The 24,350-nt window shown below is 50.5% G+C and overlaps 9 protein-coding genes across 9 annotated transcripts; 4 read left to right on the forward strand and 5 right to left on the reverse strand.

The window, feature by feature from the left end:
* Window positions 1-234: 234 nt before the first annotated feature.
* On the reverse strand, window positions 235-1,832 carry BDV14DRAFT_73043 (putative HLH DNA binding domain protein). The gene is made up of 2 exons (XM_073777387.1): window positions 1,519-1,832; window positions 235-1,462 (listed from the first exon to the last, which is right to left on the reverse strand). Exons 1-2 carry the CDS (start codon window positions 1,560-1,562, stop codon window positions 346-348), a joined length of 1,161 nt encoding a protein of 386 aa, XP_073627768.1. The 5' UTR covers window positions 1,563-1,832; the 3' UTR covers window positions 235-345.
* Window positions 1,833-4,469: 2,637 nt separating this feature from the next.
* Window positions 4,470-5,464, forward strand: BDV14DRAFT_73068 (uncharacterized protein). The gene has a single exon (XM_073777388.1). The coding sequence runs from the start codon at window positions 4,822-4,824 to the stop codon at window positions 5,377-5,379; it is 558 nt and encodes a 185-aa protein (XP_073627769.1). The 5' UTR covers window positions 4,470-4,821; the 3' UTR covers window positions 5,380-5,464.
* A 4,045-nt stretch (window positions 5,465-9,509) lies between these two features.
* On the reverse strand, window positions 9,510-10,812 carry ecm33 (GPI-anchored protein Ecm33; the record flags this gene model as incomplete). The annotated part of the gene is made up of 3 exons (XM_073771287.1): window positions 9,510-9,801; window positions 9,856-10,693; window positions 10,752-10,812. The coding sequence occupies 3 exons, from the start codon at window positions 10,810-10,812 to the stop codon at window positions 9,510-9,512; spliced, it is 1,191 nt and encodes a 396-aa protein (XP_073627770.1).
* Window positions 10,813-12,403: 1,591 nt separating this feature from the next.
* On the forward strand, window positions 12,404-13,562 carry BDV14DRAFT_174318 (uncharacterized protein). The gene has a single exon (XM_073768872.1). The coding sequence runs from the start codon at window positions 12,848-12,850 to the stop codon at window positions 13,154-13,156; it is 309 nt and encodes a 102-aa protein (XP_073627771.1). The 5' UTR covers window positions 12,404-12,847; the 3' UTR covers window positions 13,157-13,562.
* Window positions 13,563-14,362: 800 nt separating this feature from the next.
* On the forward strand, window positions 14,363-16,345 carry alkA (DNA-3-methyladenine glycosylase II). Its single transcript, XM_073777389.1, has 3 exons — window positions 14,363-15,842; window positions 15,925-16,044; window positions 16,113-16,345. The coding sequence occupies exons 1-3, from the start codon at window positions 14,836-14,838 to the stop codon at window positions 16,174-16,176; spliced, it is 1,191 nt and encodes a 396-aa protein (XP_073627772.1). The 5' UTR covers window positions 14,363-14,835; the 3' UTR covers window positions 16,177-16,345.
* On the reverse strand, window positions 16,267-17,444 carry BDV14DRAFT_174321 (ubiquinol--cytochrome-c reductase subunit 7). Its single transcript, XM_073768873.1, has 4 exons — window positions 17,247-17,444; window positions 16,947-17,055; window positions 16,820-16,873; window positions 16,267-16,620 (listed from the first exon to the last, which is right to left on the reverse strand). Exons 1-4 carry the CDS (start codon window positions 17,360-17,362, stop codon window positions 16,531-16,533), a joined length of 369 nt encoding a protein of 122 aa, XP_073627773.1. The 5' UTR covers window positions 17,363-17,444; the 3' UTR covers window positions 16,267-16,530.
* A 201-nt stretch (window positions 17,445-17,645) lies between these two features.
* Window positions 17,646-20,038, forward strand: BDV14DRAFT_174325 (putative mitochondrial carrier protein). Its single transcript, XM_073768874.1, has 2 exons — window positions 17,646-18,767; window positions 18,819-20,038. Exons 1-2 carry the CDS (start codon window positions 18,293-18,295, stop codon window positions 19,583-19,585), a joined length of 1,242 nt encoding a protein of 413 aa, XP_073627774.1. The 5' UTR covers window positions 17,646-18,292; the 3' UTR covers window positions 19,586-20,038.
* A 1,095-nt stretch (window positions 20,039-21,133) lies between these two features.
* Window positions 21,134-21,760, reverse strand: BDV14DRAFT_174328 (uncharacterized protein). Its single transcript, XM_073768875.1, has 2 exons — window positions 21,581-21,760; window positions 21,134-21,496 (listed from the first exon to the last, which is right to left on the reverse strand). Exons 1-2 carry the CDS (start codon window positions 21,611-21,613, stop codon window positions 21,290-21,292), a joined length of 240 nt encoding a protein of 79 aa, XP_073627775.1. The 5' UTR covers window positions 21,614-21,760; the 3' UTR covers window positions 21,134-21,289.
* A 146-nt stretch (window positions 21,761-21,906) lies between these two features.
* On the reverse strand, window positions 21,907-24,287 carry BDV14DRAFT_174329 (ABC1 kinase family protein). The gene is made up of 4 exons (XM_073768876.1): window positions 23,691-24,287; window positions 22,454-23,631; window positions 22,149-22,399; window positions 21,907-22,082 (listed from the first exon to the last, which is right to left on the reverse strand). Exons 1-3 carry the CDS (start codon window positions 24,110-24,112, stop codon window positions 22,152-22,154), a joined length of 1,848 nt encoding a protein of 615 aa, XP_073627776.1. The 5' UTR covers window positions 24,113-24,287; the 3' UTR covers window positions 21,907-22,082; window positions 22,149-22,151.
* Between the last annotated feature and the right edge of the window lie 63 nt (window positions 24,288-24,350).

A 24,350-nucleotide genomic window follows, 5' to 3' on the forward strand; every position in this document is an offset into this window, starting at 1 on the left:
ATCCCAAGAAATTCCAGCGCCCCCAAACACCACAAAGGAAAGTACAAAAGAAAGAATAACACTGAAAATGCGTCGGCATGTTTGTGAGCAACGAGGCACCCTTCGAGGATCCAAGAAGTCTCATCAAACAGATGATTATACTGTACAGTGAAAGAAAGCAAATCAGAAAGCCTCCCCAGATAACTTTTCCATGTCCATCCCAGGTTTCTGAAATCCGAAGAAGAGGCAGCAACCACGATATGATTGAAAACAAATGAGATAGCCTTGCGCCCGCTGTTGAGTGAAGTCAAAAATAGCCGCCACCATGTTGAAAACGCCAAGGGTTTTTGCCACCAATTTACAAATCTATGGCGATTGAGCGAACGAAGGAGGTCGTGGCAGGGTCATTGAGTAGGTGCCTTGGTTGGAAACAGGAGAAGACGGCCCCGTCGTCGAAGGCGTGTGACTGGCGAATCCGTGACCGAAAGACTGCGATGTCCCAACAGACAAGACATCGAACCGAGCCGATTCGGGGGTGTTAACTGCAAGCTCATCGCAGAATACGCGCATACCAGGCAGCATCACCTTCGGGTTGCTTTCCGACAGAGCCATGCCTTGCTGCGGGCTATGATGTCCGCTCTGTGGGGATCGCAGCATGTGTTCACGAGCACTCAAGTGGTATTCCAGAGCTCGGTTACGTTCTTCCAAAGCCTGATTGTGTCGTCTCAGTGCAGCGATTTCCTGCTGCGCCTTCTGGTCCTGCTGTATGAGGCGAGAGGTCTTTTGCTCAAGTTCCATGCAGCGAAGTTTGACATCCATGTCTTCTTGTAAACGCTCAGGTACTCCGTTGTTCCAAACTTCACGAACACACCAGGTGACAATGAAGACCAGGAAGTCGATCAAAAGAAGTGCGGCCTGGATGATGTGTTCCTTGGATTCGGGTTGGTTTTTCTGGCGGTTCCAACCCGCGCATTCCAGGAAGTAGTCGTGAAGTTTGTAGGTCATTTGAAGCATTCCAAGGCTCAAGTTCTTTCGTCGATTTCCTTCTGCAACGCGGTGCTTCTCCTTTTGCTCGTCTGATTCCGCAAGCATCATGGTCGCCTTGCGCTTTCGACCGCAGGGCTGCTGCAGTGGTAGTTTACGAGTGATGGAGCTTTTGTCCGGGGATATCAAATCGATGAGGGCATTTCCAGACATCTTTCTTGGGTCTAGAGGACCCCTGATTGATCTTTGTGATGGCTTCGAGTCGGTCCAGGAATCATCAGTCGTTGCAGGAGATAACGGGGGGGCAATATGCTCGGCTGATGGCCATGACGCTCTGACAGGGAAGGTTTCATGTGTGCTGGGAGGACTAGGCATGAAGTTCTTATGGGTATATCGGTTGAAGAGGTCTCGCTGGAGAGGCTCGATGCGCGGCAATGGAGGTAAGCGCCGGTCTTCAGTCATATCTGCTGAGCTTGATGTTGAGGAGATTGAACGCATGCTACTGAATTGTGTCAGTCATTGGGCTGAAGAGCATTGTGTCAAGGTGGAACATACGGAAGATGGCAGAGTTGAAGAGCATCATCTCTGACTGGAGCCATTTTGTCAATGTACTTCCGTAGAAGTATTACACACCAGAAACAGTGATTCTTGAAGCCAAATGATCGTTAACTGGCTTTGTATATAAAGCCTAAGTCAAGGAAGGAGGATTGTTACAAGAGTGATCAATCGCAAGATGGGATATAACACAAAAGATGAGAATCCACGAGGTCTGGAGTGTTGTGAGGAACACGAACCTGGAGCGGAAGCAGCAGCATGCTTTATATGTGAGCTGGCACAGGCCGAACGAGGCGAGGAGAGGGCAATAATGGCGAAAGTAGTAGAGAGTGGAAGGTGGAGGCCATGGAGTCGCGGGTGGATGTGGATGTATCACCAGCAAGTCCCAAAGCGCCGAACTCAACTCACTCCAGACATCAACTTCCAGATCGATCGTTGGCCTTTCGTTCCTTTTTCCACCCCAACCCTATTTTCGTTTTTTACGTTAATTTTTATTTTCTTTTGTTGCACATCTATGCTTTTCTTTTTCTAACGTCACATCATCATCCCTCTGTACAGAGAAGGTCGGCTTTCGCCGCGGATCCTGCAGCTGTCTCCGGCTGCTCAAGCAGTGCCAGGCCCCATCTGCTGCTTCAGTCAACACCATATCCAACTCAGTTCCGCCCCAGGCCTTCAGCCCCTTCATCATCCTACTCTTTCTGTTTTTGTTTACTGGGCTCCCGTTGCCCATGAGGCGATCTACGCGCAGAACCGCCACGAAGATTCCGCCAAAGTTCGACGCTCAGAGCTAGTCCATTTTTACACACATCTGGAGCGGCTCAACTCTCTATCATAAAATGCACGGACGCCACAAGAATATGGAACTCTGATACGCCAACCATTGAATGCGAGCCACTGTGGAAGACATAGCGGGATGGAGATCGCAGGCCCTTGATTTGTCAACCATCGTTGCGGATTCTCGATCTTCACGGGGCTGTATACATTCATCCTCCTTGCGTGGAAGCTTTCAATACTCAAGACCTAGCGGCAGATGGCCATTGTCCGGTGCCCACCTTGTCAGAGACCCAAGCAATACCGATTGACGAGCGTCAGGATAAGCGCCACTAGCTGGACACTACATCCTACGGATCTGAGAACATGCATCCGGCGCTTATTCAATCCAATGTCTGGCCAACGTTGTACTGGTTTGAACGAGGCTGCAGAATGGAAGCAACTCGCTTGCTACATCTACAGATGCGAAGTATGGTTATTGTCATGAGAGCAGAACATCAAGGGAACCGTTCAATATAGCATACCCAAAAAGTCCTCCAGCAGGATGTCGTCTCTTGCCGATCCGAAAGGCCATCTCAAACAGACTTCGTCTTGGACGATTTGATTAGTCGAGATAGAAAATGCCGCAGCGAGCTTGTTCTGTCAATAACCTCAACCCTATTCTGTTCAAAAGTACAATCCAAGGGTTCTGTACGGCTCCATTTGGGTCTTGCGAAGACCAAATTGGGCTTGATGCAGTAGCTCCCGGCGCTCAGGCATTCGCGGGCTGGCCGACATATCGCCTTATATACAGGACGGGGGCTTAGAACCTTATAGCACGAAGCAAGGTTTTACGTTGTTTTGGGAACAGGAAGTACCCTACTCAGGCGTCAGAGGCCTCTAGAGCTATTCCACAAGACAGAGACTAACTGGAGAGTATTGTTCGCAGATCATATACGGCCTGACTATGCCGCGTTGTAAGTGATCGTGCATACTTTACTCTGAGAGTCATCAAATAGCCCATCCCGCATGACTCCCAAGACCAGACTTTCAACACGGGATAAAGGCTATGCCAGGATGGCTTGCCTTCAAATCAAGCCAGGTGAATCTGAGCCTAGACCCGTCGTACAGAATGGGGTCATCGTCGGGATCGCCACAAAGCCGAGGGCCCATCCAGACACCCGGGTTATCACCAGGAGATCCCGGCGACTATGCCCCTGTCAGCCTTGAATATGGTCCTTTTCAGACATTTCATCTCTTAGTTCTACCCCTTTAAGACAGTCTTTATGACGCCATGGCTGACGTCCGAGGACTCTTTCGGTATTTGGAATCTTCAATGGGAATTAAGAATAGACAAGCAACACTGACGGCCTACCCCTGTTCAGCCACTACCGGTGGCATGAGATCAAATCTATGTGGCGTTGTCCGTAGTCTCAAGGTTATGCAACCCGAGAAGACGCGAAGACGTACACATGATGAGACATGGTGTCGTGACGTTTCAACCAGTGGCGCCTGGGCTAACAATATTGCTCGAGCATATGTAAAGTACCAACGTACATGTTCGCTTACCGGAACGGCATTCCGATATCTGGCCTAATTATTTGTTTTTCGCCTACGCATATCACAAAAGTGGAGGTAGCGGGTCTGTGGCATCAGGATAAGATCTGTCACTTGCTGTCCCCAGATCTGACTCGAGAGGGGAGATCAGAACTCCAAATGCGCCTAGGAATTCCCAGATCCCTCCCAGGACGCCACGTTTCGCTCTTAGTTGCTTCTATGTGCAAGATCGCTGATGAGCATTCCTGGCTTTGGGGGCTTGACCCCCATTGGCTGATGTATGATGACTGACGGTGGCTCTGGTGGAGGCTATCGAACTCTGGAAGTTGTTCCATGAAATTAATGCACGTCGATGAAACAAGCCACCATATCTGAGAACGGAATACTCGCATGAGGAACACTCAGGCACGAACTTGTCCAGGAACTTTAACGAACGCTAGTAAGAAGAACTACTGGTACAGACGACAGACATCCAGGGCAACAATGTTGAGGTTGTCTCTGCGGAATTAACAGCTAATTCCCATACTGGAATCTTTGAGTCGCCTTTCAGGTGGAGAAATGTGCTTCGAAATATTATCCGAGCCTCTTCTAAGTCGACCCGTTTCGCTTATTCTCCGTGGTATCTGCATTGTGGTGCCGCAGAGTGCGTTGAACGTCAACAATCTATTGGGCTAAATTCAACAAGGAGGACAGCTACTGTGGGGAAGCCCTAAACCACGATGGCGAAGAGTCGAGGACCATCGAACCGATTAAGACAATGACCAGGCCACACCTCATCGTGACTTACGTACTCTCTCATTTCATGATTTCCGACAAATCCAAAGGCAAATTACTGGTCCGAGGCTGTCAGATTGTCCAGAGTTTGTCAGGACAGAACTATTCGGTGCGATTCGCAGCTGGTCCTTTCTCGAGCCAAGACGAGCTAAGAATAGCTCCAGGGTGAAGAATCCGAAGGTTGATGTATCAAAAAGCAAAAGAGCACAGATCCCTTCGATCATGCCTCGGCCTTTGAGTCGTCCCCTTCGAGCCCTATCTGTGTTGTCCGTCCGTATTTCTCCACGCGTGGGGTTCTCAGCGGCTCTTTACCTGTCGACAACGGGCCCGTTCAACAGTTTTGACTACCCAGTCTACTCCATCCGGCCCCGCCTACTTTGCTGTGCGCGAACTGGGACATCCCTGCGTGCATCTACGCACGATCAAACCTATCTCGGCTTATGGCTCTTGATTCGCTCGTTTCGCCATGTAGCTGCTCCAGCTCCTTTTTCCATGGCGTTCGGTTGGCGTTTCAGCACTCGCCGGCGCTGGCTGCACCGCTCGCCAGCACGAAGTCCTGGAACTAGGGCGGCGTCATTGCTTTCTCAAACGCATGCTATAACAAGCGCCACCTTCTATGACTCGTGCTCGCTTCCAAATCATGGGCTCCTTAGTCTGATATACCTCACGATTTGTCGATTGCCAAGCCAGTCATGCATAAGTTACATATCCTGGGCCAAGGGTTTATTGGGCGCGGCGGGCCTGTTCATATATTGCCTTTCAAGTGCCCCCTGCCCCTAATGTATTAGAGCGAACATGCCGTTCCAGATAACACAATCCCTGCCCAAACTCAAAATGCCCCAGCTCCCCCACAGCGAACATCGAGGCCGTGCAGTACATACATTCGTCTCAGATCCTGCAAGGTAACTCCTGGCTTCTCGATTATTCAGCTGCTCGGGCTGACAGCTCAATGTCTATCGATCAATCCATCGTTTCGAATTTTCGACCTTCACTAGCTCCACAGTCTGGATTTCAGACACTTACGATCAACCGCAGAGCGCTCAATAGGTTCACATCCTCTACTGGAATCTCGATCAATCATCAACAGCCTTCGTATGATGCCAGCGCACTTAGAAGGGTTCGCAGTTCCTTTCTACTTCAGGGCGAACCACGCGAGGTAGAGGTAACTCTATGATCCTTCGAGTTGGTCGAGTCGGTCAATTCCTTCGTTGTATCCTTAGCCTCGCAAGGGGAGATCATCGTTCTCCGCGCGGGGCTTTCAGTTCCAATGATAGAAGCAATATCTGGCCAAAGTGTTAAGTCCTGCAGGAGACTGGCACTTCTTCACATCGCTCCGAAGATGTGGTTCTCCGCTATCCGCGGGTTCGAGAAGTACGTGACCGGAGGTCAACCACGCTCGTCAATAATCGAGCATCAGTGACCGTACTGGTGATAAGGGCAATCTTCAACACGGGCGATCGAACAACAGTATCTCGGAGCTCGTCCAATACCTGCCCAGATTCACCTATACTCCGAAGGACTAACCTACCGACAACTGCTGACAAGTGAAACAGATCTCCAGATCCATCCAGCTGCATACAACCAGTGGCAACCAAAGTAAGTCTACATCGAAAGCATAGATGCTGCCAGCAGGAATGCATTCTCCGTTCTCCATCTGCATCCTTTCTGGGCTCGCTCTCCAGCACTCCGAGCAGAGCTGATGTGCCTTTTTGCCACAATCTCCGTTTAACCGGCTGTACAAAGTACAATCCACAATGATCCTCCTATTCTTCCAGATCTCCCTACGCCTTGCGGTCATCCCTTTAATCTCAATATCTACTTCGGGAGCGCAAAATCGCAGCTCACAAATTTCTATCAATATATTACCCAGAATCCTCGGAATCAGTAACTGATGGGGACCGACTAACCCACCTGCTCTTTCCCGACAAGGCCACAGAATTCGACGTATCAATGATCTACTCACCATGAGATCCCACTTCCCGGTAATGTTTACTCTCTGGAGAGAGGCAAACTACATCGAGGCAAGGCATGCGCCATGCATGCACACTGTTCATCCTCCTTGCCCGCGGAAAATTATTTTGAAGAAAAAGGAATAGATGCAGATGAGTACTACTGCACACTTACGGGCCACGAAGCTCATCGATGCCCTCAATATTCTTCAATGAATGGTCCGTGGTGATATACCCTTTGCAGCTCTGCGGCATTGGGTTTGCCATTGAGACTGAGTGGACCTCTGCGGTGGTACGGTAGGAAGCAGAGCGCCCCGGCCCGAAGGCGCACGCATAATGCATTGTACCGAACCTTCTGTGTATGATGCACTGATGACTACTATTGTTCCCATCTTACATCCCCTGTTGCCTTGGGGTCCGCGTACCGGACTGCAAGGAATGTCTCAATTGGGAGAGATATCAGCTCTACAAGGTGACACGGATTACATTTCCGCACATCTAGATCGTGAAGACTTCTCTGGAATCAGAGTACCAGGAGTTCTCTGCCCAATCTGCAAGGATCTACTCACCAAAATAGCATCAATCCTCACTTGGACGTTCCAACTATCGACGCGGATTTGCGTATTCCCAGCAGGGTCCCTGGGTCGCCTCGTTATTGCTTCCATCCAATAACCCACAGTGGTCTATCCTCATCGAGACCAGGGGAACTACTGCAGGAAGTATGCTGGTACTTTCAGTAGCTACTCTGGAAAGTCGTCGTCGTTGGCCGAGAATCAACCCAAACGAATCGTGTCTCCTCCGTAGGAGGTAGGAGGAGTTCGTGATGTATAACGAACCCCTCCAGGTCAACCAAGGCAAGGTTCGTCTTTACTACTTACTTAGCACTAGACCCCCACTAACCACGTCACCAACTGCCATGCTAACCTTCTACCCCTCTTCGTTCAACAATTTCACAGGACCCTGTCCAGGCTTCTAGCTAGCTAACGAAGGAAAAACGTTCTAACTCAAGACTACTAAGGTACCAAATGTTCTTCCCTCCTTGAAAGGTTCGACTGATCTACAGGGCCTCGCATGTACGTAACGAATCCACCCCACACCCTACAAGGACGTAAACCCCAGGAACCACAAACTAGTACTCTTGAACTCACCGGTCAACAACCACGTCAACAACACATCGTACCCAGGGACTAGAGAGTACATACACCAACGCCCACCAGCCACCCACCACCAACGGATATCCCGTCCCGCACCGCATGCATTAGAGCTATGTAATGTAGGTAGTACATACGACGGGTATGACTCGTGCAAAACGCACCTGGCAACAAAGAAGGTGAGAGAATAGATCGATAGATAGATAGACTGCACGCTCTGTCCGTGGAACGTGACTTGTGCCAGAGCGTATTGTGTGTAGTCTAGTCCAGTAGAATCTAGACCACCTAGACTGCTTAGACAGTACTTCCTACTTGCAATTTAAAGCTGTAGAGCAGCAAAGCAGCTGTGCCGCAATGCATATGTATTTTTATAGGTAGCGTCGCTTGGAATTCATCTCCGAGATCTCTAACCAATCGGTAGGTTTTCCCAAGGTCTAGGGTACTCATTGTTGACAAGGGTATAGTGAAAATGAAAATGATATGTCCCAGGGACAAGACAAGTCGGGTTCCTTGTTCCTTGGACATGGGCCACTGACCTCGGACTCGGGATATCAAAGTACCTGACCTAACCTACCTAGGTAGAGTGTCAAGATCACCAGATTGGGCAAGGTGAGGAATTCACCTACTCAATCTCGGGAGGTTGGATCCAGTGTTTGTGAGCTGGACAGAGGAGAGGGACCTTAAAGGTTGAAATTGTCGCCCCGTAAGGTGATCCTGGTATGTCTACCAGAACAGTGGAAGGATCTCGACGGGATACCTTCATACCTACTCAAGTAGAGTTCTTCTAACTCTAATGAACCGACTCCTTTACATGGTGGTATACGTAGTCTAAGACTTAAAAAAGTCCGTTTGTTGGGCTGTAATCGTGGACACTGCACAGTGTACAGTCTACCTGCTTATTCTAATTCTCAAATCTTGACTTGCATCAGATAGAATAGAGAAGGCCTTTATCCTAGGCGACAGTGGGGAAACGAAATGAGTGATGTCCAGATATACAAGAAAGAGAGATTTTTGTTTTGCTGGGTGGTACCGGGGGTATTCAACTCGGGTCTTATGGTATGATACATATATATATCCGACTCAACCACGACACCGGGTTCATCAGAACTTCGGTTGGTGGTGAATATAATTCAATATAATAAGGAGGAGCCTGGAACACCATTCGAAGGTTTCTTGAGGAAAAGTGTATAGACCTTCGTATGTCGTTGTCTTGATTTTATAAAACTAGGCATCTGAAACTTCACGAGCAGACGCGATACCCATGTTAAGGGGAACAAGCCCCCCCAGACTGACTCTCAGACACGTTCGGTTTTCGCTCGTAACGGTCAACAGTGAAAAAACTCTTGTGCAAGTAGAGTGTTGCGTGCGCCAGATTTATGATGCTGCCTCGCGCTCAATGAGCGGATACAAGTGCGTTGAGTCCTGAGGTCAAACAACCTACGTCTCTAGAGCAGTGCAGTGGATCGAAAATTACTGGATTAATAGCGTAAAAGAGGTCGTCAAACAGATAAGCATGAACTTAAAGAACGTCTATAAAACAGGTAAACAAGTTCGAGCACCGCCAGCTCAGAACTTCCATCATCACCGGCAACTGTTCACAACGGCCAAAGACCAAGGCACTTTCCAACGTTTGCCGACGGAAGACGATAATGGTGCTCAAAACTTCAATTATTATCATAAGAACAACACAGTACAGATGATCAAACCCCAGTGCTTATTATGTCACTTTACACGACCGCGGCGGGTGAAGGAAAAAGACGAAAGCAGGACGCAAAGATGCATGCACAATTGTCAGGTATCCTTACTCCGCTTACAAAACATACTGGACGAGGAGGCCGAAGACGGCAGCAAGACCCATGGCGGGGACGTTGGCAGCAGTCAGGACGGCAGCATCGTCAGTGGGGGAAGCGTCGTCGCCGGAGGTGGTGGTGCTGGAGCCGGAGGTACCGTCGGCAGTGGTGGGGTCGTTGGTGGAGGCCTTGCAGCTGTACTTGCCGTGGATGGTGTTGTCCTTCCAGTCGTTGAAAGTCTCGCAGCTGAAGTTGCCAGTGGACTGCATGTTGAAGCCACCGCGGACGTTCTTGAGGGAAGGAAGAGAAGCCCTGCAGAGTAAATGTTAGCGCTGCATCATTTCATGAGTGATATTCAAAACTCACTTGTCAAAAGCACCGGAGAAGTCAATAGCACCAGTGACAGTGGCGAGCTTGGGGAAGCTGATGGAGCTGAGCTTGTCGTTGCGGGTGATCAAGAAACCACCGTTGACGGTCTCGAGAGCGGGCAGGCTGAGGTTGCGGAGGTCAGAGTTGTCCTCGAAGACGAGGTCACCAGACTCAGTAAGGTTGGGAGCGCTGAGAGAAGAGAAGGAGTTGCCCCAGAATCCAAGCTGACCCTCAAGCTTCTCGAGAGAAGGAAGAGAGACGGAGGAAACGTTACGGATGGTCAGGTTGGTACCGGAAGCCAAGTTGGGAAGCATGATCTCCAACTCATCGTAGTTACCAGCGAAGTTGATGAGGTTGGTGGCGTTCTTAAGGTTGTTCACATCAACCTTCTCGAGCTGAGTGTTGTCGGTAACAACGAAGCTGCCGACGGAGTTGAGAGAGATACCGTCGAGGGAAGTCAGGCCAGTGTTGACAATGGAGACACTGCCAGCCTCGGTGACACCCTTGGTGAAGCCGAGACTCTGGAGGATGGGGACGGCCTCCAACTTAATTTCGCCAACCGAAGTGAGCGAAGGGAAGTCGAGAGACGTGAGGGAGGTAACACCCTCGAGCGAGAAAGCGTCGTCGATGGTCTCAAGGTTAGGGGCAGAGATAGAGGTGATGTTGGCACCACCTGAGGCACTCAGGGCACCCTTGATACGGGTAACACCGCTGAGGGAGACATCGCCAGAAAGGCTGTCGGCGAGCGAGACATCACCGTCGAGAGTCTTGCAGGAGTTGTAGCTGTCGAGGTCGCTCTGGGACTCGATGTTGATGGTGTCACCGCTACCGCAGTCTGTGCTTCTCGTTAGACAACGCGCGACCAGCACGGAGCAATGGTTTATTCGACTTACCAGCAGCGACGACAGCACCGGCCGCAGCGAGGACGGGAAGAGCGTATTTGATGAAAGCCATTGCTAATGTCTCTAAACAACGAAGGATAGCGGTTAGCTGCTGGAATCACAACACAACAAACAGCGACGAGACTCACTGAAGGAAGATTAAACAGTTATGTCGACGGGCAATGCCTGGCCCTTTGAGGGAAGTCGAACGAAGGCGAAGTGGCCGAAGATTGGAACGAAGGGGTAGATAAACGAATGAAAGAAGGAGAGCTTCGAACGAGAGAAGAAGCTTTTAGGCAGACGATTCTCTAAGCGCAGAGAGACGGAATCGGAAGGCACGAGAGGAATGAAGCGAAAGAAAGGGAAAAAGGAAGGACTGGATGGCAAAGTTGCTGAGGAGGCAAGCAGGCTTTCAGGGAGGACAAGAAAGGAGTCGTCGTGGCCCAGGAGTGGTTGGTGGGCCGTGTTGTAATTTACTGCGTATTACATTCTCATTACACCCCCCCCATCAGCGTATCAATAATCTCCCTCGATCTTCGCTTTGTACTTCAAACTCCTGATGCTCCTGATGCTGTCCTTATGCTAGATATTCATTGCTATTCTCAGCTCTATCTTCCCGTCTTTGTATAACAGTCAGACCGCAAAAGATCCTCATCCCGTTGCCTTTCCTGCCATCCCTATCTCTATTTGAGTGCTTGTTACCTCTAGTCTCAATCTCGGCTGCTCAGACTTTAGCGGTCCCACTTGGTGGTTGGCTCTCTTCATCTTGTTGTTTCACTTTCACCTGCAACGCCTGCAGGCTGCAACAGGAAAGCAGAAAGCAGAGCAGAAAAGAAGCGCAAGTTCTTTAGAAAACCTTGATCTAGAAGCAGATTATGCGGGTAACAGAGGCTATTCGTTCCCTGACAAGGGATAACCTTGGAACACACAGAGTCAGAATCCTGGCATAGCATCAAAACCAGTCTCGGCCAAAGCCAAGATATCAAACTGTTTCCGCTGTGATTGGCTGGATAAAGGTGTGCGAGGCAACCTCAGCAACAGCCAAGTCTCAGAATAATCTGAGCATAAATGCCATGAGCGAAATTTCCAATAATACGTGCATGTGCACAGGATTGATATCGAATATAATTCCATCTCCGTCCATACCTCATCCCCAGAATATCGTGTCAAACATTGAGGAATGCTGCTATGTATATAAACGGGAAAAGTAAAGTCCGCCCCGTGGGACGCGTCGCCGGCAGCTTTGGGCGAGTGTGGCGAGGCCCGCTTCCGACCCCGACCAAGTCTCACCTACCATCCGCTGGCATGCACGCAATCTTCCAGTACAGCACTGGAATCCTGTGACTCAAATGCAGAGACATTTTGCCTGTCCTCTGATATAACCAGACATACTTGATCGCAGGGTGTTCGCTGTTTGCAGTGCATCGTATGCGAGGGGAACCTGAGTTGTTCATCCTGATCGATCTCGCACTTCCAGCATGAGGTCATGGGCTGGCGCCCAGACAACAATTGGCCAATTTGATCAAATTATCAACAATTCCCAGGCACAAGCGGGGCGGCATAGCAGCGGGCCACCAATTATGCCGACGGGCCTAAGAATAAAGTGGCGAGTGGATGGGGGCATATCACGTGCGATCCATTGGACTGTAACCGGCTGATTCAAGAGCAGAGGTAATTACCGCAAAAATTACATACAGTACAGGCGCGATACCAGCCAAAACAGCAGTCTGTGATCCATCATCCAGGGCAGGGGCACGAAAAAACTTGCACGGGGACCGCGGGTTGGCTGCGTTCAGGAGGTGGTTATCGGCCTGAGTGGCGATGCAGAAAGCTTGGTTGCTACGGAGTCCTGCTCGGGCAGTCCCATCACGGGCCCTAATTGATCGTTGCTCTATTGAATTTTTGTGCCCATATCGATCATCCTCTCAATCGAATCTCTTTTCCGAGTTCGTATGGAGTTGTGTTTATTTGTTATGGGCACCGACCATCACCAAGAATGCAGTTCCAGCCATCCTCGACTGGCCCCGTGTCACCTGTAAGGACCACGCTGCGGCCTTGACCCCGCGATATCACACAGTGTCTTCGGGCGCATCTGTGTCTTTCATGATATGAAGGAGCTAGGAACAGCATATCCGTCAGTGGCCGCTAGCATATCAATAACTCCACCGATCTCTGTCGCAATGCGCAAATCGCAATCTTTGGTCTCTCGATTTCCATGCTGCACGCTTCAAAAGCAGGGATCGACACGCGTCACCCTTACTAAAGGCCCTTTATTGTTTGAAGATCCCGGATGTTTCATCGCAAGCTCCCAATTTCTTTTCACCTCCTATCATCATCCATTTGCAGTCCTTCTGGCGCTTATCCTGATTGTCGGGTATCATGAACTCTCCATCGAGTTGATGATGGGCGCTTTATGATCTTTGAAGTTTGGAGTCCTGTACACGTATCTCTTCCATCGCTCGACACGTTCCCTGTTGGCGCCACCTTTGTCGAGTCAGAGTCTGATATGGGGCTAGACTTTCTGCTCCATATTAAATTTCAAGACGCAGATCATAACAGTGCGTTTGAATGACTCCAATGCGAGCCAATAATAGCTGCTTTTTGTCAAATTTTCCAGAAAGCCAAGCTATGACACCATCTCTTGTGTCGTTCCTGACGATTACATTCTTGATCTACGCCTTGAAGGTCGTTGGACACCGTGCGAGAGCATTTAGGACTCTGCCCAGAGCAACGCACTGTGATGCATTGCTGTTGAAGCGACCATAATCGCATCAAGTCAGCAGCAGCCCAACCCCAAATCTACCTACGACAGTACAATATGAGGCCAAAATTACCCTGCTTACTCCAAACACAGCAGCAACGCCTCGCGCAACAAATTACACTTTACTAATTTCAGGGTTCAGCGAGGATCAGGGTAACATTGCTGACACGGACACAGACAGCCCTGCGTCGTCTGACATTGAGCACCGACCAGAGCACGATTGGACACAGCAGCGCGAAGCTTTTTTCGAATGAAACAGTAAACGGCGGCAGTGAAGCCTTTTGTGTTTCATCTGACAGCGGGCAGCGGCTGGCGTACCGCGTAGTCTACCGTCTGGCCCGTCGGTGCCTCCGTTGATTGTCAGACTCAGAAGTTCCCAAGTGCAGACTCCAGATTTGACTGTCATACGGCGCCTCGAAATTATTACTGATGGGCGATGGCCAACGGGCTGGAACTAGATGTCTAGATTGCAGTAGTAAGGACGCGAACACAGAGCTAAGTCCAGAAAAAATAGACCAAATTGCTGCGGAGAGTCTTAGACCAGAGTCAAGGACACTAGGGTCGAGACTCACTTCAGTGGGCATCATATGCTATACTTAGTCCTAGCAGGTCCCGCGGCCCGCCAGGTCTTTAATTGATCTCCCTGTATGGGTTCTGGAATCTCCGAGTCGAAGTCTGGAATCTTAATAACTTGTCTTTTCTTAGCATCAGCAAAGCCAACGATTTACGAACGACAGTACGGTTCGCACTGAATGTCATCTTGGTAAATAGCCCCGAGACAGCGCCGCGCGCTAGCACCATCTGCCTATGCAAAGGCGTTACGTCTTTCTAGTCCCCACGGCATTCTTCTGGGCCTGACACTAGCGAGATAGCTTGGCTAGGACAAGAATCCATAGATAGAAACCGTTACGAAAAGGGGGGTAAACGGGCAGAAAGTACAGAATTGGGGATCTCGCAGTCTGCGTTCTGGAAGTGCATGACTTACAATAACCGTACACCCATGAATGTGACTGACGTAGAGCATTTGTCAAGCATAATTTTCAGAATCGAATGTCCTGACTCTCTCAATATGAGTTGAACATCTCGGATGTCCGAGTTTCTGCTTATGTTGGCGGATACGAGAGCCTGGACGGCCAGCCAACCCAGGCTCGATGACATATGAGTTATGACCCGCCAACTCTGACCCCGGATTCTGTGATGCAACTGAGGTGCAGCTGCTTAGCTCTCTAAATCAACAACCTGAACAACAACTGTCTCGAAGCCTCCATATTTACTCTTTACCCTGCATCAAACTACGAGGCAGAAGCTCGCCGTCGATATCTTGTCTAGGTGATTATGGCCCTCCGCCGCTCATCCCGGCTGAGCGCCGTGCTCCTCCAACCCACGCCCACCATCCGGACGAGACCGGCCGGCAACGGCGTCACAAAGCCGCGAAGTCGCAAGCCCTCGGCGAAAGAGAAGGCCAAGAAGACGGCCGCGATCAAGAGCCTCGCCGATACGACGACGCCAAACCTCGAGCCTGAAAATCCCGACCCCGAACTCCCCATGAACAAGAATATCAAGACGAAGAAAAGCACCGCAACTACAAGCGGTACCAACGGCGCAAGCTACTGGGAAAGCACCGCAACCCCCTCAACACCAAATAACCGTCCGCAAACCCCTCCCCGTCCACCACTAAACCGCCCGGTCGAACCACACCTCACAAACGCAACGCTCCTAACACCGCACGGCTCATCGCTCGTCGCATTCCCAGACGGAAGTGATACGTCGCCCTCGAAAACGAGCCTGCCCCGTCCCACAGCAACCACGGGCACCTTATTAGAGAAGGCAACAGCGCATCTAATAGCCACAGACGCGCGCCTCGAACCACTTATCCGCGCTCATCCATGCAAACTCTTTTCGCCAGAAGGGCTAGCAGAGAAAATCGATCCGTTTCGGAGCCTGGTTGGGACGATAATAGGCCAGCAAGTCTCTGGCGCCGCGGCGCGGTCGATTCGGGATAAATTCGTTGGTCTTCTCTTCAGTCTCACGCATCCTGACTCCAATGTAGCCGAGGCCGTTGAAAGTGATTACTTCCCGACACCTGAAGAGATTCTGCGCGTTGATATCCCCACGCTCAGAACGGCTGGTCTGTCGCAGCGGAAGGCAGAGTATATACAGGGTTTATCGGAGAAGTTTGCGAGCGGGGAACTTAGTGCGCGGACATTACTTAATGCGTCTGATGGGGAGTTATTGGAGAAATTGACGAATGTAAGGGGATTGGGGAGGTGGTCTGTTGAGATGTTTGCTTGTTTTACGCTCAAGAGGACGGATGTGTTTTCGACGGGGGATTTGGGGGTTCAGTATGTCTTGTCTTTCCCTTCGCTCTTTCTCTTGTGACGACCTGGAAAAGTATATGTGACTGATTAGGTCCTACTATCACAGGAGAGGCTGCGCAGCGTTCCTAGGGAAAGACGTGAGTAAACTCAAAGCGAAGGGCGGTAAGTTCAAGTATATGTCTGAGAGTGATATGCTGGAGCTGGCTGCCAAGTTTGCGCCGTATAGGTATGTTTATGCCCATGGCCCATCTTCAAGTTTTCTAAAGAATGTGCTTGGTATCTTACATCTTGCAGGAGTCTGTTTATGTGGTATATGTGGCGGGTAGAGGAGGTCGATGTCACGGTGATGGGAGGTTAGAAGTGTCGAGGTCACAGGTTACGAGGTAAGAAGTGCTGGCATGGAATTCATATATCATGCCAGGGTCAAAATAAACATAGAATATATAACCCCGTCAGGTACGAAAACATAGAACTCGGAGTAGAGTGTAGGATATCAAGCAGAAAAGAGAATAAATTTGTACAGTATCAGTACACGTGGATTGCGACATAAATCCAATGGCTCAAACAAGCAGCATTTGGCAGACGCTTAACCCATAAGGGTGGGTAGAGCACCAAGCCGGAAGGAACAATTCTTGTATCATCTTATCCACACGTCTTTATCCCATCCAAGCAAAGAGTGTTTTGGTATCCATGCATCACGACGCGAAGCCATTTACCGCTTGACGGAGAGGTTGTCGAGGTCGGCACGCTCCTTCTCCTGCTTCTCGATCTCGCGGATGATGGGGCTGAGGTACTCGACGTCCTGGGTAGCAAAAAAAGTCAGTAAATATGGTCTTTGGCATGCTCAATCGTCTCCCGAGGGTTAGAATGTCCGTTATGTCCAACATAGAGAACATGTCCGACCCATCCCCATCTTGACAAATTCCAGCCACGGGATTGGCCGAGCGCCATCGGAGGTCCAAAAACCGCATCGCGACACAACAAAGCTCGATATAACTCACCTCGCTGGGCTTGGTGTGCTCCTCGAGGGGAAGGAGAGTGTGTGAAATAGAGCACTGTTGAATTGAAGACGAGCGCGTTATTTAAATGACCTTTCAGGTGTATGTCAAGTCATATGATGCAACGAACCTGGAAAGCTCTGCGGATACGGAAGATGCGGTCGTAAGCCTCCTTGGGAGGAAGACGCTTGAGGGCAGTCTGGACGACCTGGCTCTCCTCGGGGATCAGGTCATCGTGTCTGTTGCATTTGTTAGGCTGATGTCTCGGTGGTGGGATCGGACGGGGGGAACCGGGACAAGCGGCGGCGAGGATATCGCAATGTACAAAGCCAAAGCACAGTCATTCAAAATGACCTGATGGAAGCAATTGCAATTATCCTGCCGCCAGCGCGTGTCCGGTATCGTGAACGGTGAATAGCGAACTGCGTACCTGAGGCCGAGCTTCCTGTAGCCGGCAGCGTCGACGTACCAGTTGGCGATGGGCTGGATCCAGCGGCGCAAGGCAGGGCGCTTGATGATGAAGTTGGCGAGGGAAGGAGCCGACATTGTGAATAGACCGACGGAGGTTCCAATTGACGGTGTGGAGTGGAGGGGGATCGCAGGATGTCAGTCAAAGCTGAACGAGAGATGGCCCGACGTTGGTGTGGAAAGTTCCCATCCAATGTATGCCTGAGGCAGGAAGGCTACCGCCCGGAGTTTCTCGCGCACGTGACCAAGCATTTTGGTACTTTGTGCATGCCTCAAGCCTCAGGCCGGCAGACTCCGGACCTTCTCCGGAGAGCCTTAGTAACCGCTTGCAAGTTCCTGGGACTCTGAGGTCAGACCTGCACTGGAGCTCAGACAAATGAGGAAGCTCTCAATGCTTGACCGACCAAGGCACCGCAGACAATTAGACCGTTGACTGCACATGACTTGAATCACTAGCTCTTACGCACGCTCGGAGTCACTTGAGATTTCCATATCGTCCGCGTCTCCAACTCCCATTCGGCTCTTCGACAACCTGGACTGACATCTCTCGTCTCTCGTCATTCGACACCTGAGGCGCCCACTTCCCAATCATTTCACCCACGATATCCGCCTTCCGAGGTGGGATTGGGGTTCATCGATCGTTACTCCTCACAATAACGTCTCTCCATCCCCTCATCTTTCATTCCAACCCTCCAGCACCACTTCAGTAGCTCGACAGACCCCGCACCCCATCTGCATCAGATAGGGCAACTTTAAAATATAAGGCGGCTCGGCAATATCGGCTCCCTCAAATAATCCTTGGACTCCTGCACCTGGCCGTCTGTTCTACCCCCACGAGCTTCCAGACGAGCACATTACGTCCAGACGGAACTCCATTCCTCACGGCGCTCTTTAGGGTTTTTGGGTTCCGGAGCGGGCACCGATATGCTCGGTTCCGGGATCCCTGATCGGTGAAAAGCATCAAAACGGACCGCTGTGGAACTGCTTGAGCGCTCGCTGCAAACAAGGATGTTCACAGAACGACACGACTCGTCAGACAAGGCACCCGACAGCAGCTCTCAAGATCAGCAGACTACAAATTCCGACAGCTCCCCGTCCTCGATCGTCCATATGCACCCCTCCGATACGTCAAACCCCTCCATAATCACCCGCGCCGAACTCTTCGCTGCCCGCGTGCCGGACTATTATGTCGCTCCATTCTGTGGGGCCAGTGCTGGTGTCGCGTCAGGAATTGTGACATGTCCGCTCGATGTTATCAAGACAAAGCTTCAGGCTCAGGGCGGTTTCATGCGGCGGGGGAAGGTGATAGAGGCGAAGGCATTATACAGAGGAATGCTGGGCACGGGTAGATTCATCTGGAGGGAAGATGGTATCCGTGGTATGTACCAGGGCTTGGGCCCAATGCTTCTAGGATATTTGCCTACGTGGGCCGTTTATCTTGCCGTCTACGACCGCTCCCGAGAATACTATCAGGAAATAACTGGTGGGTACCGCTCATTTGTTGCCGGCTTCAAACTCTACTGACTGGCGGTAGATAACTGGTGGCTTTCAAGAGGCTACGCTTCAATAACGGCAGGCGCTTGCTCAACCATCGTCACAAACCCCATCTGGGTGATCAAGACCCGGCTCATGTCACAGAGTTTAAGATCTACAACAGAAGGTTTCCGAGCCCCGTGGCAGTACAGCGGTACCTGGGATGCAGCCCGCAAGATGTACAAAACGGAGGGCTTACTCTCATTCTATTCCGGTCTCACGCCGGCATTGCTAGGTCTGGCGCACGTTGCGATCCAGTTTCCTCTCTACGAGTACTTGAAAATGGCTTTCACCGGCTACAGTATTGGTGAACACCCGGACAACGGCAGTTCGCACTGGGCGGGGATCAGTTGCGCAACATTTTTGAGCAAGGTCTGTGCCAGCACGGTGACGTATCCGCACGAGGTATTACGCACAAGACTTCAAACCCAGCAAAGGACCGTCCCTTCACCGTCCCCAGAGGAGATTGCGTTTCGGGGTGGGCTCGGCGGCATGGACCGCGGCCGAGGCGCCGGTGCTTCTTCATCAGACGGCATGCCCAATAGACCTCGCTACTCCGGAATGCTCCGTACATGCCAGACCATCCTTCATGAAGAAGGCTGGCGTGCCTTTTACTCTGGAATTGGAACAAACCTATTCCGAGCTGTTCCCGCTGCCATGACCACAATGCTTACATATGAGTATCTGCGAAAGCAAATCGGGCATCTGAAGCATGAAGGGCAAACAAAACTCAGACTTGAAGAAGAAGAGAGGCAAGGCACCATCTAGCCGATTGATATCCTACCGTCTCTACCATCCCATCATCTTCCATCTCCGCCACTACAATACCCGCTCCTACATTTCGGGAGGCCGATTCTTTTTCTACCTTACCTCATTTTCAGAGCTTTGTATCAAGCTCATTCATACCGACCGCAGCCGGACTTGAGACAAAACACCTCAAGTCGAAATTTTCTATGTCCACGGTGTTACGATAGAGAGACGGGGGCTACAACTCAGCATTAAGCACCAAGATTTATGTTTATGAGCGCCGTTCTTATTACCCCATAGTTGATAACGTGCCTCGAAATGTACATACTATATGAATTATTGCTATCCATACATCTCCTACTTCATGTCCAGAGTTTTGCAAATCCATGGCATTTGATTGCACAAGCTTTGTGCTGCACAACTACCTAATGTACTTGAGCCGTCATGATCACGTGATCCTTAATTCCACAATCCACACAAATTTCCATCCGAAGAAAAAGTTCAAGCTTCGTCTTCTGCGAAACAGTGAACTTGTCAACAGCTCAACACCACCTCTTGAAGGTTCTATTCGCTCCAAAGCTTCAATGCCATAATCATGACCTGAATAAAGCATGAAAATGCTAATTAACCCAGCTCACCGACGAAATATCGCTCAAGGACGATGTCCATACACCCAGGGCTCGCGATAGCTCAAGGACTTTTACGCTCGAGGTCTTGAGATTTTCCAGCCAGCGCAAAATGCAGCGCACGAGCAAGGAGATCCATTGCCGCAATGTCATGGGCTGTCGATGAGTGCGTTGCTAGTTTACCTTGACGATAACGGCCGCCCGAGACTTCGACCGGCACTTGCGCTTTGGACCTATACTTGTGGATTGGCGATGGTACCTTTTTCTGGTGCAAGTTCTGAGCCTCGTGGCATGATATGGGCATTTGCTGCGTTCTTAGAGCAAGGACTGCTGAACTGGGAAGCTGTCGTCCATGACATCCAGGTTGGGCCTGTCCCATTGACATGCTCGACCTTTGAGCAGGATATTGTTACCCGAGTCCCGTGCAAGTCATGATTGGCCGTTTACAGCCCGTTCAATCATATTCGGAAGAACATTACGAGGTCCTGGCCTGGGTATCTCTGTTGAACGCAACTCTCACAAGGTACAAACTCTCTCTCTCTACCCTCATATACCTCCAAAACCCGTACATCCAACCCTCGCGAATCAAATGATGAATCCGTAAATTATTGAAAGCGATCTCAACTCATGACAAACTTACTTGAGCGGGAGATGACCATTCATACACTGAAAATTCTGATATGATTCGCGAGCCACGCCTCTATCATTTTCTTTCGCTTCCAGATATGATTTTGGAATCAAGGCTGACTGTTTGAAGATCTTCTAGGTATCATGAGGAAACTTGCGTTGAGTACGAAGTGTGATGAGTCCGGTAGGTACTTCGTAGAGTGTATAGTCTCTAGGTAGTCAGTCAATATGTCCATGGCGGACCTGGATTGAATCACAGCTAGAAATCTCAAATAGAGCATGATTGAATGAGAGTCCAATGAACGAACATCTGAACAAAACGGAGAGCATATCATACGCCTATAGTAGTACAAAACATAGATAAATAGCCAGCCAGCAAAAGAAGACGCCCGCGCCCAATATCTCGCTAGTCATACGGAGTAACAAACATCTCAACAACCCCAATCCCAATCCTATCTCCAACACCGGGGCGTCATTTCCTCCCTACCTCCTTCTCCCGACTCTGCTCCTCCAACGCCCTAGCAACCCACCCCTCGCTCTTCATCCTCCTCTGCGCAGCGTCAGCCTGAGCCTGGGAGTGCTGGCTGGCAGTCCCTCGTCGCGCCGCACCAATCGAGTAAACGCAGTATGAGCACAGCACGACAGCCATTGTGAATGCTGCAATGGGGGCGTTAAGGGACTGTTTACCTTGTTAGACTTGTAGTTCTTTGTATAGCTTGGGCAGCGAGGGAAAGAAGGAAGGAGAGAAAGGGAAGAAGCTTACGCCCGAGGATCGGCCGAGTGGTTTCTTCGACATATCTTCAAGTTTTTGTCGGTTGTAGTTATCTTCGCGTATATAGAAATCCAAATCTGGTGGGTATAGATCTATTCCTTATTCGAGGAGACGGTCGGGTATGTTCTGGTGGCTGTTATAGTTGTTGTATGCAAAAGCAGACGTTGATAGTTGGAGGTTCTCAAGTATCTTAGAGCCGCGCGGGAATGAGGTGGGCTAACTAAGGGCATAGACCAACCAACTTACCATATCAACTAGAGACGTAGCTGAGGTCAATTGATATTTTCAACCCTAACGTATGGATCATGCGTTTATCGCTCAGAGAGAATTATATGAGCCAGTTCTATATACATATTCTAATTTACTTTATAGATATCTAGTCTAAACTCGCAACGGGTAGGGGAATTCAACGACAAAAGAATGGACCAAACGATATCGAACAAGAAAGACGAACGCCACGCCGTGATGCAAGCACAGCTATACAAAACCAAAACTATGACAAAATTAGGATAAATGATACAGAGGTGAGAGGTCATCGGAAGAAGACTAGATAGCCTACCATCTATGCAAGGCCAACCCGACTCTTCAACGCCAGCAAAGTCTCATAAGCAGAGAGCTTCAGCTCAACGCGCAAGAATTTCGTCCAAGCACAAAGGAATTGCCAGAAATTCGAGGGGCGCAGGAGTCCACCGGATTGCTTGATGGTGTCCATGGACTCTTCAAAGACGGTCCGGGTTGCGTAGCGAGCGAGAATAAGGAAGGTTCGGACGGGACCTTGGCGAGTGTGGAGGTTTTCGTCGAGGGAGCGGGCTACAGAGGTTCGTTAGTATTGAGGTTCGAATGTATGTAGAGTGAAAAGCTTACTCAGGTCATTCGTCTTGAGAATAAGGAGCATAATTCTCGGCACCTGGCCGAGTAGCTCAACCAGCTGCTGGAGCAGACCCTCGCCGAGCGAGCTCGATATATTTTCCTTCTCCTGTGCTGTACGGTTGGAAGCGATGCTCTTCTTTGACAGAACGGTATAATCGCGGCCTGTGATTGCGCTGGCAAATAGAGGGAATTGCTCGTCTGTGACGCCCGCGACCTTGCGCGAGTATTCGCGCATACGAGCCTCGTCTGCTTCGATAACCGCTAGCCAGAGCTTCGCGTAGTTGCGGCGCGTCTCTCGGGAGATATCACGGTAAAGACCGTGGTCGTAGAGGATAATGTCGAAGTTGTGGCCTCGTCGGTTAGTGTTCTTGCGGATGGCGATGTTTCCGCCGTGAGGATCGCAGTGTAGAGGAGCATTGTCGCCGAAAATCATTTCGTTGAAGATGTGAGCCAGAGCTGCTGAAACTTCATCGCGATCAATGCCGTTGGAGTCCAGGAACCCAAGGTCATCCGGTCGAGAGCCTGAGATGAACTCCATGACGAGTATACGCTTTTGTGCCGAGATGACTTCCGGAATGACCAGCGGAGCATCAGAGTGCTTCTGGAAATGTTCCCTAGCCCGATTCGCATTCTGCGCTTCCATCCTGAAATCCAATTCCTGCGGCAACGACAGATCCATCTCTTTCGACAGCCATTCAAGATCATACTCCGGGAAGAACCTCTTCAGCGTCGAGAACGTGAACCGCGTTAGTGCCAAATCGAGCGGCGCCCACTCTGCAAGCGCAGGATGCTGCACCTTCACCGCAACCTTCTGGCCCGTTCCCTTGAGCGTTCCGACATGTACCTGGGCAAGAGAAGCAGCACCGATGGGTATCGGTTCAAACGAATCAAAGAGCTCATCAATTCGCTTTCCAGTATCCGCAACGAACATTTCCTCAATTGACTCGATCGACGAAACGGGGCATTTGTCTTGCAGCGGAATGAAAGTTGTTGTCCATTCTAGCGGAAGGAGGTAGCCCATGGAGCTAAGATGTTGTCCAAGCTTAATGAAGATAGATCCGTTCTTTTCGAGTACGCGTAGGGTCCGTTCGGCGCAGCGCTTGTGACAGGCGTGAATAGCTTCGCTTCGTTCTTCGGGCGTTGCGGTCTCGGCTTTGAGGGTTACTCGGTAACTAATTTACCACCATCGTCAGCAAGCCAGATTGTGTATTTTCTGGACCGTCCAACTTACTCATTGATACAAACCGCCAGCGTCCCAACAACTCTCCCCGTCCGCGCAGCAGCGCGATAGATATGCCGAGCATCATCGGAGAACGTGACCGCACCAACAACAAGCACTCCTCCAACAATTCCATACTTGATCCATTTATTCTTCCCTGGCGAGCCAGATCCAGTCCCAGATTTCTTTCCCTGGCCGGTCGCCGCCTGTTGCGCCTCAGATAACCGGGATGTTTTCGTCGAAAAGGCCGCTCGCGAGTCGCGCGGCGGAACCGTCACAAGGTTTGACCTGAGCGGTCCGAATACACCTCTGGAACTCGACGTAGGTGTGTTTTTCTGCGCAAGCCGCGCAGGAGTATAGTTCGAGGTATACCGCGAGACGGGCGCCGGGTCTCGAGCGAACCCCCGTAGTGGGGTGCGGAGCGCCACCCTCATACCGGGCACGTTGTATGCCGTGGATAGAGTAGTCGCAAATTGGTTATAAGTTGAAAAAAGTGATGTCGTTCATCCGTACCACCCCAGGTCCATTGGGCGAGTGACGGAGGTGATGTAGATCTGGAGGCAAGGAGAGGAAGGAAAGTGCTGGAGCCGATGGCGGAAGAGACAGAAAAATTGTGGCGTGGCCGTTGGGGTACTGGACGTGGCATTGGGGGATGCGCTGCCCGGGTCTCGC

This window comes from Aspergillus stella-maris (genome assembly GCF_047715825.1).
Source record: "Aspergillus stella-maris strain CBS 113639 unplaced genomic scaffold BDV14scaffold_30, whole genome shotgun sequence".
Lineage (NCBI taxonomy): Eukaryota > Fungi > Ascomycota > Eurotiomycetes > Eurotiales > Aspergillaceae > Aspergillus > Aspergillus stella-maris.

Bases quoted from the DNA above. Each gene is read 5' to 3' on its own strand.
- BDV14DRAFT_174325 (XM_073768874.1), top strand. From the start codon at position 18,293: ATGTTCACAGAACGACACGACTCGTCAGACAAGGCACCCGACAGCAGC. The intron at 18,768-18,818 runs GTGGGTACCGCT...GACTGGCGGTAG, and splicing joins ATACTATCAGGAAATAACTG to ATAACTGGTGGCTTTCAAGA.
- BDV14DRAFT_174328 (XM_073768875.1), bottom strand. From the start codon at position 21,613: ATGTCGAAGAAACCACTCGGCCGATCCTCGGGC. The intron at 21,497-21,580 runs GTAAGCTTCTTC...CAAGGTAAACAG, and splicing joins CACTCGGCCGATCCTCGGGC to TCCCTTAACGCCCCCATTGC.
- BDV14DRAFT_73043 (XM_073777387.1), bottom strand. From the start codon at position 1,562: ATGGCTCCAGTCAGAGATGATGCTCTTCAACTCTGCCATCTTCC. The intron at 1,463-1,518 runs GTATGTTCCACC...ACAATTCAGTAG, and splicing joins CTTCAACTCTGCCATCTTCC to CATGCGTTCAATCTCCTCAA.
- BDV14DRAFT_174321 (XM_073768873.1), bottom strand. From the start codon at position 17,362: ATGTCGGCTCCTTCCCTCGCCAACTTCATCATCAAGCGCCCTGCCTTG. The intron at 16,874-16,946 runs GTTCGTTGCATC...TCAATTCAACAG, and splicing joins GTATCCGCAGAGCTTTCCAG to TGCTCTATTTCACACACTCT. The intron at 16,621-16,819 runs GTGAGTTATATC...TTTGCTACCCAG, and splicing joins AGCACACCAAGCCCAGCGAG to GACGTCGAGTACCTCAGCCC.
- BDV14DRAFT_174329 (XM_073768876.1), bottom strand. From the start codon at position 24,112: ATGAGGGTGGCGCTCCGCACCCCACTACGGGGGTTCGCTCGAGACCCG. The intron at 23,632-23,690 runs GTAAGTTGGACG...GTGGTAAATTAG, and splicing joins CTGGCGGTTTGTATCAATGA to TTACCGAGTAACCCTCAAAG. The intron at 22,400-22,453 runs GTAAGCTTTTCA...GAACCTCTGTAG, and splicing joins TCTCAAGACGAATGACCTGA to CCCGCTCCCTCGACGAAAAC.
- alkA (XM_073777389.1), top strand. From the start codon at position 14,836: ATGGCCCTCCGCCGCTCATCCCGGCTGAGCGCCGTGCTCCTCCAACCC. The intron at 15,843-15,924 runs GTATGTCTTGTC...CTACTATCACAG, and splicing joins ACGGGGGATTTGGGGGTTCA to GAGAGGCTGCGCAGCGTTCC. The intron at 16,045-16,112 runs GTATGTTTATGC...TACATCTTGCAG, and splicing joins GCCAAGTTTGCGCCGTATAG to GAGTCTGTTTATGTGGTATA.
- BDV14DRAFT_174318 (XM_073768872.1), top strand. From the start codon at position 12,848: ATGAAGGAGCTAGGAACAGCATATCCGTCAGTGGCCGCTAGCATATCA.
- BDV14DRAFT_73068 (XM_073777388.1), top strand. From the start codon at position 4,822: ATGCCTCGGCCTTTGAGTCGTCCCCTTCGAGCCCTATCTGTGTTGTCC.